This window comes from Vigna angularis, chromosome 4, assembly GCF_016808095.1.
Source record: "Vigna angularis cultivar LongXiaoDou No.4 chromosome 4, ASM1680809v1, whole genome shotgun sequence".
Lineage (NCBI taxonomy): Eukaryota > Viridiplantae > Streptophyta > Magnoliopsida > Fabales > Fabaceae > Vigna > Vigna angularis.
This window is the reverse complement of record NC_068973.1, coordinates 30894824-30906976: the sequence shown is the minus strand read 5'-3', so window position 1 is coordinate 30906976 and position 12153 is coordinate 30894824. Positions and strand designations below refer to the sequence as shown.

General features: G+C 32.9%; 1 protein-coding gene, 1 long non-coding RNA gene and 1 pseudogene across 2 annotated transcripts; all 3 read right to left on the bottom strand.

Annotated features, from left to right (window-relative positions):
• Window positions 1-4470: 4470 nt before the first annotated feature.
• LOC108331771 (uncharacterized) lies at window positions 4471-5258 on the bottom strand. Its single transcript, XR_001832433.2, has 3 exons — window positions 5117-5258; window positions 4619-4654; window positions 4471-4534 (listed from the first exon to the last, which is right to left on the bottom strand). It is a non-coding gene; the product is annotated as an uncharacterized LOC108331771 (long non-coding RNA).
• Window positions 5259-6246: 988 nt separating this feature from the next.
• Window positions 6247-8724, bottom strand: LOC128196271 (pentatricopeptide repeat-containing protein At1g05670, mitochondrial-like). The gene is made up of 5 exons (XM_052876524.1): window positions 8548-8724; window positions 6917-7138; window positions 6676-6823; window positions 6503-6612; window positions 6247-6420 (listed from the first exon to the last, which is right to left on the bottom strand). The coding sequence occupies exons 1-5, from the start codon at window positions 8722-8724 to the stop codon at window positions 6247-6249; spliced, it is 831 nt and encodes a 276-aa protein (XP_052732484.1).
• An 833-nt stretch (window positions 8725-9557) lies between these two features.
• On the bottom strand, window positions 9558-10471 carry LOC108330455 (uncharacterized mitochondrial protein AtMg00810-like; annotated as a pseudogene).
• Window positions 10472-12153: the final 1682 nt, after the last annotated feature.

Here is a 12153-nt window from a genome sequence, read left to right as displayed (position 1 = left end):
AAGTCAAACTGCACTTCACAACTTTATTTATGATGGAACAACTAAAAAAATATACTCATGGAATTTTCTTAGTGAATCAAGAAAATCAAAGTGCAATTCAAGAATTCCAGGAGGGAAAACTCAAAATAAAATGTTATTGAACTTGCACTGTGAACCAAAAAAATCAAATTGTTATTCGACTGTTCCATTTAGGGTGTATGCCCGTGTATGCCCACCTCAAGTTATAGGGTTTTCAAGATTGAAGTCACACCATTAGCTTAGATTTATAAAGTGAATAGAACAATATATCTGCATGTTGTCAAATTCATACAAAGCTCAAAACCAATCTTTGTCCCCTATAAATTCAATATAAAACCCACTTGCAATCCGTCAATTCCAAACAAAATGAGGTTCATAAACCGTCATGTTTTCCTGTGATAATTAAAGAATCTCATCTCACAAATTGATTCAAAGTATTAACTCAGATATATTCATTCAATATCTTGACTATGGTTAAATAATTCAAATTGTGCTCCCATAGTCTGAATGTGGTGCACACCCATGTCACACAACCAATATTCCACTTGTAATCAAATATCATTCGGGATCAAGAAATAGTCACACGTATAATAAAGCATTCATCTTGCAAACTGCTCATATAATCATTTGAAATTATAATTGGGAATAGAACTAATTTTATAGGGCTTCCAAAAATTGGAGGCACGATATCAAATTAAGTTGTAGGACTTCCAAAATTGGAGGAACAATATGAACTCAAATTATACGACTTTTAAAATTGGAGGCACAATATCAAAACCAAGGTTTAAAATTGGAGGAACATTATTATCTCATGTTTATAGTTTGCAAAAAACAATATATTTGTAGGCTGTCAAATTCATACAAGGCGCAGAAATAATCTGTTACAAGTGATTAATACAAAAAGCTTCAAGATATTATTCAACAGGAAAAATTTGGCAAATGGATGTGCAATATTTATAAAGAAAAAAAAATCTTAAACCACACTCAATTTAGGATAACCATTTAACCCAATTTCATTTGGGCTTTTCAACCAACACCAGATAACAAAATTTGAAGTACAACCACTAAAATAAATTTGAATTTCATAAATTCAATAAAGGGCTGAAAAATGACCATTTAATCCTGCATTGGATAAAAAGAGCATATTCCAACAGGATTATAAGGGACAACATAGATATAGACATTCAAAAATTTTAAAAATAGTCAAAAGTTGTAAACTAAATTTATAATGCACACCCAACTCATATTTACAAAATGAATAAATATGAAGTCAAATTATAATCCAGGATTCATCAACGGTCTCAATAACAACGGGCTACTCAAAATTTTCTACTATGAACAAATAAATTTATGACAGGACAACTCAAAATATACTCACATCGAATTTGCACAGTGAAACAAGAAAATCAAAGTGCAATTCGAGAATTCCAAGTGGGACCACTCAAAATATACTATTATTGAACTTGCACTATGAATTATAAAATCAAAGTGTTATTCGACCGTTTCATTTAGGGTGTATGTCCACTTATAGCTATAAGACTCTCCAAATTGTAGCCACACCATCAACTCAGACTTGTAGAGCAAATAAAACAAAATATCTATAAGCTGTCAGTTTCATACAAAACTCAAAAGCAATCTTTGTTACCCATAAATTCAATATAAAACCCAATTATAATCCGTCAATTCTACACAAAATAAGGCTCACAAACCGTCTTTGTTTCCTGTGAAAATTAAAATTTTCATCGCAGAAAACGATTCAAAGTAAGAGCTCAGATATACTCATCCACTATGTTGCACTGTAACAAATCTATTTATGATGGGACAACTCAAAATATACCCATATGGAATTTGCACAGTGATACAAGAAAATCAAAGTGCAATTCGAGAATTCCATTTGGGACAACTCAAAATATACCCTTATAGAACTTGCACTATGAACCGAAAAAATCAAAGTGCAATTTGACAGTTCTATTTAGGGTGTATGCCCACCTTATGTTATAGGGAGTTCAAAATTGCAGCCACACCATCAACTCAGATATATAGAGTGAATAAAACAATATATTTGTATACTGTCAAATTCAAACAAAGCTCAAAAGCAATCTTTGTTACCCATAAATTCAATATAAAGCCAAATTATAATCCGTCAATTTCACACAAAATGAGGCCACAAACTGCCATTTTTTCCAGTGATAATTAAAAATTGTCATCGCAGAAAACGACTCAAAGTGTTAACTCATCCACTATCTTGCAATTGGACAAATCTATTTATGATGGGACAACTCAAAGTATACCATATCGAATTTGCATAGTGAAACAAGAAAATCAAAGTGCAATTCGAGAATTCCAAATGGACCTCGAGTCATTGTAACTATAAATCGACCTCTCAGTAAATTGAGCAAACTAGTTACCAACATACAAATCAGGATGTTCCCAAAACTCAAAATATTCAGCCTGTGAGCCAGTCTCAAGTACTTAGAAGCCATAACAATCTGAACAAATGCAAAGGACTTCCAAACAAGGGTCCCATCGTAGGCACATCTAGTTAAAGAAATCCAACACCAGTTTATAATCATCCTCCATGTTCAAAAGGATGCACAACCAACTCATATTTACAAAAATAAATAAATATGAAGTCAAATCATAATCCGGAATTCTTCCACTTTGACCCAACAAACCATCAAAACACACACAAAGAATTCAGCAACTGTCCGAATAACAAGGGGCAACACAAAATTTTCTATTGTGAACAAAGAAAGTCAAAGTGCACTTCACAACTTTATTTATGATGGAACAACTAAAAAATATAGTCATGGAATTTGCACAGTGAATCAAGAAAATCAAAGTGCAATTCAAGAATTCCAGGAGGGACAACTCAAAATAAAATGTTATTGAACTCGCACTATGAACCAAAAAAATTAAAGTGTTATTTGAACGTTCCATTTAGGGTGTATGCCCACCTCAGGTTATAGGGTTTTCAAAATTGAAGTCACACCATCAGCTTAGATTTATTGAGTGCATAGACAAATATATCTGCAAGTTGTCAAATTCATTCAAAGCTCAAAACCAATCTTTGTCCCCTATAAATTCAATATAAAACCCACTTGCAATCCGTCAATTCCAAACAAAATGAGGCTCACAAACTGTCATTTGTGATAATTAAAAAATCTCATCTGACAAATTGATTCAAAGTATTAACTCTTATATATTCATTCAATATCTTGACTATGGTTAAATAATTCAAATCGTGCTCCCATAGTCTGAAGGTGGACGCACACCGTTACACAACCAATATTCTACAGGTAATCTAATATCATTCGGACGCAAGAAATAGTCACACGTATAATAAAGCATTCATCTTTCAAACAGCTCATATATAAGCATTTGAAATTTTCATTGGGAATAGAACTAATTTTTTAGGGCTTCCAAAATTGGAGGCACGATATCAAATTAAGTTGTAGGACTTTCAAAATTGAAGGGACAATATGAACTCAATTCATATGACTTTTAAAATTGGAGGCACAATATCAAACCCAAGGTTTAAAATTGGAGGAGATTTATTATCTCATGTTTATAGTTTGCAAAAAACAATATATTTGTAGGCTATCAAATCCATACAAGCTCAGAAATAATCTTTGTTACTCGTGATCAATACATAAGGCTTCAAGATATACTTTAACAGGACAAATTTGGCAAATGGATGTGCAATATTTACAAAGGACAAAAATCTTAAACCGCACTCAATCAACTCAATTTAGGATAACAAAATTTCATTTGGGCTTTTCGACCAACAGCAGATAACAAAATTTGAAGTACAATATTTACTCGGATTCAGATTTAAAACTTGAGGGACATTATCATCCCAGTTTTATAGTGTGCATAAAACAATATATCTGTAGGCTGTCAACTCTATGCAAGGCTCAAAAACATATTTGTAAGCAATAACTCATATAAGCATCATAAATTTTCATTGTGAATAAAAGGAATCTTAAGAGATACCAAAATTTGTAACCAAGCTCACTCCCTGAAAGCTTATTGTAATAAAAAAGGAAAAACTTTCAATCAAATCTAACATTACAAAAAGGTATGTCGTTGAAAAGGATTGTGGCAAAAGAGTCAATGTTACCTGGCTTGAAGATGGTACAACACAGAGAAGAAGGCTAAACCAAAGGGACTGCACATGAAAGGAGGTTGGAACTGCAAAGAGGCAACATCATCAAAAAGGCTGTAGCGGCACAATAAACAACTAAAATTTCAACATGCTAATGTTATAAACAGATAAAAATAAACCAAAATAGACAGTTAAAAAGTCATTTAATTAGAATGAATAATCCGAAATTTCTAACACATGTAATACATATTTGTCATATCTTAGGAATTAAACTGACGCGAGCAACATAATATAAACAGCAAACAGTTATAAAGAAAAATAAATGTGCTTTAAAAATAAACTTGCCTGAAGAACATAAATATTTATTCCACTTCTCATTCCCGATTTATTCTTTTCAACAATCCAATCCTAAGATCAAGAATTGATAACTAGTCATAAAATTCAAGGCACACTACTAACTCGAATTTACACACGTAATAAAATTCAACCCACTTTTGTTTGCTTTTTATTTATTGCTCCTCACCGCACCTGCAGCCAAATCCAATAGAATTTCTAAATTGCAAGAAGTTTAGACACGTAATAGAATGAAATAGAAGTGCAAGAAAATAAATTAGAAGTCTAAACTGCAAAAACCTAAAGTAATAAACTCAAGATTTCCAAGAAAATGCATAAATTAAAAGAAATAAATTAGGAAAGGAGACGAGGAGAAGAGAAAAATAAATTAGAAGTGTGAAATAAGAGTAACTGGAGATAAGTTGTGAAGGAAAGATAAAAATAAAGAAGTGTATTTATGAATTTGCACGTAAATTAGGGTTTGTTAAAGAGAAAAAGAAAAGGTTAATAAATTCTTGATAAAGAATAATAACCAGAAAAAGATATACTCAAAGTTTATTTGAATTTAATTCCAGGAATTAACATAGAACAATCTTAAAAACATAATACGAATAATTATATAAACAATTACTTAAATAAAATGTAGCTGTATCTTACCCATTTTGAAATCATCACTTGCTGGTTGATCATCGACTTCCACTACACTAATGATAGTTGTCTGTGAGAGTGAGTAAATATGAGAGGGAAGAGAAGAGAGAGAATGGACTTTGTGAGGATCCGAAGAATTTGAAGAGAGAAATGAAAACTTAACAGTTTTAAGTGTTTGAATTTTAAAAAAAAATTATATAAAACTAAATAAATACGGCAAAATATATATATATATATATCCTTTTTACCGTTTAAATTATTTAATCCTATTTAATTAGTTTTATATATAGCCCTTTTACCGTTTAAATTATTTAATCCTATTTAATTAGTTTTATATATAGCCTTTTTACCGTTTAAATTATTTAAACCTATTTAATTAGTTTTATATATATATATATATATACATATATATATATATATATATATATATATATATATATAGAAGTAATGATTTTTCATGAAAACAAGTCTTAGCAATAAATGATTATTAACAATTCCTTTGAAAGAATTTCAAATTTTAGCAGTACATCAATTCTGAGGTAAATCATCAATTTATCATTATTCATCACAGTTCTCTATAATAGGTCTTAAAGGATAGGAAAGCTATAATAGGAATATAGAAAGCTGCAAGAATTACTTCTATTTAAAATCTCTATTTACATTCTTCTACTAAAAAATTTCTATCACATTCGAAGAAATCTCTATTACATTTGTTGCATAAACTTATTAGGGTAAAGGGATTTGGGCCTATGCACAATCCCAATATTACCCTAAAAAATCTTGAAGTTTTCTATGGAATTTGAGAATGTAAAACTCCCTCGTGTATGTGTGCGCTATTGTATTGTTCTGTTTCAATATTTTGGAATTGGAAAATATCTGGAAGTCCCATGCCACTCCTCTAATCATGAGAGTAATTGGTGTCATCATACGAAAGTTACTTTCAGTGGAACTACCAAAAAAGAAGGAGCAACACATAATTACTGCCCTGATAATTCCATCTTAAAGTGGCATATGCAAAAGTCAACTAAGTTCTCTTAACAAGACATTTCTCTATTTGTTCGTCACAAATCTCAAGAGTATTTTCCCAGTTCCGCTCTTCATAGTTTACATCAAGAAAAATATCATATATATCTCTTTTTCTACAACAAAGCCTTGAGTTTCATCTCAAATAGCTTCTTAGCCTGCACAAATTTCCTCTTACAGAAACCCTTTATAAGAGCATTATAGGAAGCAGCAGTTAGACTAAATCGCTCTTCAACCATTTCATTATGCAAAAACCATGCCTCTTTCCTATTTCTAGCTTTACAGTGCCCCTTAATCAAAATATTATAGGTATTATTGTCAGGCATCACTCCTTGAGCATACATCCTCTTATAAATCTTTGTTGTAGCACACATGTTTTCTAATACAGTACTGCTTCAAGAGAAAATTGAATGTTGTGGCATTCGGCCTTATACCTTTTTCGAACATCCATTTAATTAGTCTTTCACCATCTTCCAACATCCCTGACATTCAAAACCCATTCATTAGCACATTGAATGTAACAATTGTAGGCTTAAGTCTTTTACCAAGCATAACCCACAACATTTCATGAGCCTTGGCCATTTCACCCATCTTACAATAAGCGTCTATGAGTGTATATGTAATAGTGTCAGGATAAAACCCCGTCAGATCCATTTCTTCCATAATTTTTATGGCTTGCTCTATATTTCCTACCTTACAAAGACCATTGATTAGTGCAATATATGTGCAGACATTTGGTTGAAGGCCCTTCTAAGACATTTCAAGAAGTTCATTTGCTATATCTACCTCACCACGTTTACACAGGCCATCAACCAATGTTGTATAAGTGACAACATTAGGAGTCAAACCTTTCTCAACCATTCCAGCTTGTATAAGTGACACATTAAATATAAGCATCTTGTTCCAACTAAACATTTCACTAAACAGTTGGCGTGCTTCCACAACGTTTCCAGCTTCACCGAGCCCGTTAATCATGGAAGTATAAGTCAGGAAATCAGGAACTATTTTCTTATGTTTCACAACACACATAAGTAACACACACATAAGTATAACACACACAAGTAACACAAGTAACACAAGTAACACGCACAAGTAACACATACACACATAAGTAACACACAAGTAAAAGAAAAAATGTTTCTTTTGTAAAATTGAAAATGGTTCTTGATCGAAACTTTAATGCCATTGTATTTTTAAAATTAGTTTTGGTTCTTGTTGTTTAACAGCGTTAGTAAATTTAATTTATGCAAGTTTGATTAGGCTGATTATATGCTTTCATTAAATGCAATTTTATAGCTAAATTTTGTGATGAATTCAATTCTAAAAACATTTTAAATTTATATATAAATTGTGTAATAAAAAACATTCTTGCAACTAATAACATGTTCAATTGGAACAAATTGTAAGATCCATTTTCTCATTTTTCATTCTCTTATTTGTATGTAAACCTTCTCTTTCTCTATGTTTTCGCTCTAGTTTCTTCCTGCTTTCATCAATTTGAACTTCATCTTTTTCAAAAATTCGTGATGCTTCGCAGTAGCCTAATCATCTCAGTTGATTTGTACTTTTGTATACATGTGCATGATGAATAAAGATGCTGGACTAAGTGAGTTTGTGAATTTTATTGTTGAGCACGTTTAAATTTAGAATTTAAGAATTTCTTTTGTTAGGATATTTATCCTATTTTATCATCATCATTATAGTGTGTCAAAGGTTATCCTATTTATTATGATTATATTGTGTCTAGGATTACCCTATTTATCATGATTATATTATGTCTAGGGTTACCCTATTTATCATGTACTTGTGTATCAATTTATTCTTATAAATAGAAGATTGTGAGAGGGATCAATTAAGCCCTCTAGAATTATTTTACAGTTTCAATCTTAAGTTGATATCAGAGCGGATCGATCCCGCTCTGGTTTCTGTCTCGTAATATATATCTGTCCGGCGCCACAGTTCTTCGTCGCCCGCCACCGTCCGCCGCTGCCCGCCGCCGGCCACCGTCCATCGCCGGCCACCGTCGTTGGTAGAACGAATCCAGTATCAAACCTGCAGGTAGAGCAGAGATTTGTTTAAGTGAATTTAGAAGGGCGTGGGCCTCAAAAATTAACACGTTGAATTCTGTTTCATTGAAAGTTAGAAACACAAAAAAAAAATGGAAAGAGAGGTAATTAACCTCATCGCGAAGTACAGAAGCCTCACGCTGATGTTTTGAATCTTTTGGTAGAACGAATCCAGTATCAAACGGAAACCTGTAAATTTAATGGAATCCCGAATTGTAATTGTAGTTTAGGGGGTGGACAGGCAGGCATTATTATACATATACACACTCACATAAAAGGAAGCAGCAGTATGAAAGGAAGTCAGTTAATGATGGATGGGATAAATGTGGAGTGGAATGGGAAGAATCGGACCGCGACAGGAGATGGCGATCTGAGAGCGGCATTGGACTTAGTAGAGTTCCTAGAGAGAGATAGAGGCGGGGGAGCATTGTAGTGAAAACCTAGATCTTTGTCGTCGTCGCCGTCGTCGTCGTCTTCGTCGTCTTCGTCGTCGTCGTCTTCGTCGTCGTCGGCAGTCTGAGAAGCCATGACTTGAGCGAGACGCTGAGCAGCGGCTTTGGCAGCAACATACTGAGTCCTTTTGACGGTTGAAATTCCAGTTGCAGTTAGGGTGAGGGAGGAAGAACGAGAATGGCCATTACATAAGTGTCAAATTCTTATTGGCCAGATAAAAAAAAAGTAACTTGGCAGAGAGTGAAGAGGCAAACTGGCATAAGAGGTGGCCTCGTCGTTTGCCACATCTACTAAAAATTAACGTCGTCCAATTCTAAGGACTAATAATAAGAGTTTAAAAACTATGAGGACTAAAAACCATCAAAGTTTCGAGTAGGGACTAAACCCAAAATCGTGTGATAATTAAGGGACGAAAAACATATTTAACCCATAAGTTTATTGTCGTAAATAGTATTTGAGTTCATTTCAGCTTTGATAAACAATTTTTACATTCAAATACAGATATAAATAAATACTACTCGATTTCTTTCCACATATATATGTTTTCATTTTAAATTACTAAAACATATTTTATTTAATAAGTAATTTAAAAATTTTATATTAACTTTTATTTAGTTTACACATTATCTAAAAGTCGAATATGTAATATTTTCTATATTTATTTGATTTTTACCTAAATATCATTTAATATTAGAAAGTCAATATCTCATTAAATATGTTAGAAATCATCTTTATCATTTTCATTTATATCATAATATATACATCAAAGAGGAATAGTATATGATTATGGATCCTATGATTGTGAATCCCTAGATTGTGAATCCCTATGATTATGGATTCTATTCAGATGATTGATTTCTAATAATTATTTACAAGAGAAATATATGTTATTAATTTATTTATGTTATCTAACACACCCTCGCAGTCAAAGCGGGAGGTGTTCGTACGTTGAGACTGTCTCTAAAATCTTCAAAAGATATGCGCGGAAGCCCTTTAGTGAAGATGTCATCAATTTGAAAACGTGACGGAACATGAATGACACGAACCTGTCCTAGCCACTTTCTCACGAACGAATTGTATATCTATCTCAATGTGTTTGGTGCGCTAATGTTGAACATGATTACCTGAGAGATAGATTGCACTGATATTGTCACAATAGACTAGTGTGACTTTTATGAATTGGATGATGTAGTTCGAAGAGGTAATTCTGTATCCAACAAGATTCAGAGACCACATTAGCTACTCCTTTGTATTCTGCTTCAGCACTAGATCGAGATAAGGTTGGCTGACGCTTTGAGGACCATGAGATGAGGTTGTCTCCAAAGAAAACACAATATCCAGTGGTGGAACGTCTAGTATCTAGGCATCCACCCCAATCAACGTCAATGTAGGAGAGAAGATCGGAGAGTAAAGATGGGTGAAGATGTAAACCATGATCAAGAGTGCCTTGAATGTAGCGCACAATTCTTTTAAGAGCATGCATGTGTTCATCTTTTTGCGCATGCATATGTAGACAAACTTGTTGTACAACATATGATATATCAGGTATTGTGAATGTGAGATATTGCAAAGCTCCTACTAAACTGCGATAGTGTGTAGGATCAGAAAAGGGGGGTCCCGAAGATGCACTGAGTTTAGGCTCAGTGTCGACCGACGTGGTGGATGGCTTACAGGAGCTCGTGCCAGCTTGCTCAATAATGTCTTGTGCATATTTACATTGGGAAAGAAACAACCCACCTGCATTTCGTGTAACAACAATACCTAGGAAATAGCTTAAAGGACCCAAGTCTTTCATAGCAAATTCAGAAGCAAGGAGTGACATAATGGAATTATGAAGAGCACTAGAGGATGTTGTGAGAATGTTGTCATCAACATAAAATAGAATATATGTCGTGTCAACTCCTTTATGATTAGAGTTGTCAAAACGGGTAATTCGGCCCGACCCAGCCCGACCCACCACGGGTTGATCACTTAGTGAGTCAATCCAACCCGGCTCATTTATTAGTAAGTTGGAAAAATTTGAACCCGATTCGACCTATCACGGATTGATGGGTTAAACAGGTTGGTTCACAGGCTCACTCAATTATAAGTTTTTTTTAAATAAAATAAAAAATTAATTCAAATCTAAATAAATTTTACTCTAAAATGATTTCACTTCCAAAGACAATTCAATATATATATATATATATATATATATATATATATATATATATATATCATACAATCTAAGTGTAATCCAAAAACAAGCACAAAAGACGAACAAATAAGTTTTTAAGATTGATAATTTTTGTATCATATGTCCATTTATAATATTTGGTCTTGAATAGATAAATCTATAATATTTTTCTCTCTTGAAACATCTTCTTTCTTTTGCCCATCTACAATATAATAAAAAAATGCTAACTAATAATATTGAAACACAAAATAATAAATAATTAAATTAAATTAGGTGGGTTGGCTCACCAACCCAGCTCACCACGAGTTCAACCCGGGTGAGTCGGGTTCTAAGTAAGTCGAGTTAGAAACTAGCCCACATAAAAAAATGGTTTAATATCTCTCTAGGACCCTATTTTTTTCAGAATCTCAAATAGGTCCCTTTCTTTTTCGGCGTCTCAATTGGGTCCTTATTTTTCTAAAATTGAATCAAATAGAGATTTTCCGTCAAATTGAGAAGACGTCGTTAAGGAGGATGTTATGTGGCATGCTGATAGTATAGTTTTAAATGACGTGGCCATTAACACCCTTGACACATCATCATCTCCTCCAAATAGTAGAAACCCTAATTTTCGTCAATATGGTGCAGTAACTGGTTATACCTTGAGCAATATGTGGTTATGAATTAAACTAGTTCTGTACTTTTGACGAAATCATTAATAAAAAATAAGCGATCATCCAATCTTGCACTTGAATAAGACTTAAATCATATCACAGCAAAGTAGAATGACTAAAGCAAATTACACAAGTGTAGGTCAAAAACTGATTTCACAAGTTTTGGTGCAGTAACTGGTTATGTCTTAAGTCCTATGTGGTTATTTCCAAAGCTAGTTATGTTCGAATAAAAAAAATGCTTAAGTTCAATATAAATGATCATATTACTTTTGATGTAGTAAGTGGTTATCCAATCAAGGGTATGTGTAGTATGGAAGTCGTTATATACAACAAATGTAGTTGTTCTTGACGATATATTTCACCATATTTATCGGTGCAGTAACTGGTTATTTACTCAATTCTATGTGGTTATTTCTAAAGCTGATTATGTACATCTACAAAAATGCTTAAGTTGAATATGAAGGATCATATTAGTTAGTCAAGTAAATGGTTATCCAAATCAAGGGTTTATGGTCTAGTATGAAACTCGTTATGTAGAACAAATATAGTGGTTCTTGAGGATAAATTTCATCGCATTTATTGGTGCAGTAACTGGTTATGTGCTTATTCCTATGTAGTTATTTCTGAAGTTGGTTTTGTACAACTAAAAAACTCTTAAGTTCAATATGAAGGATC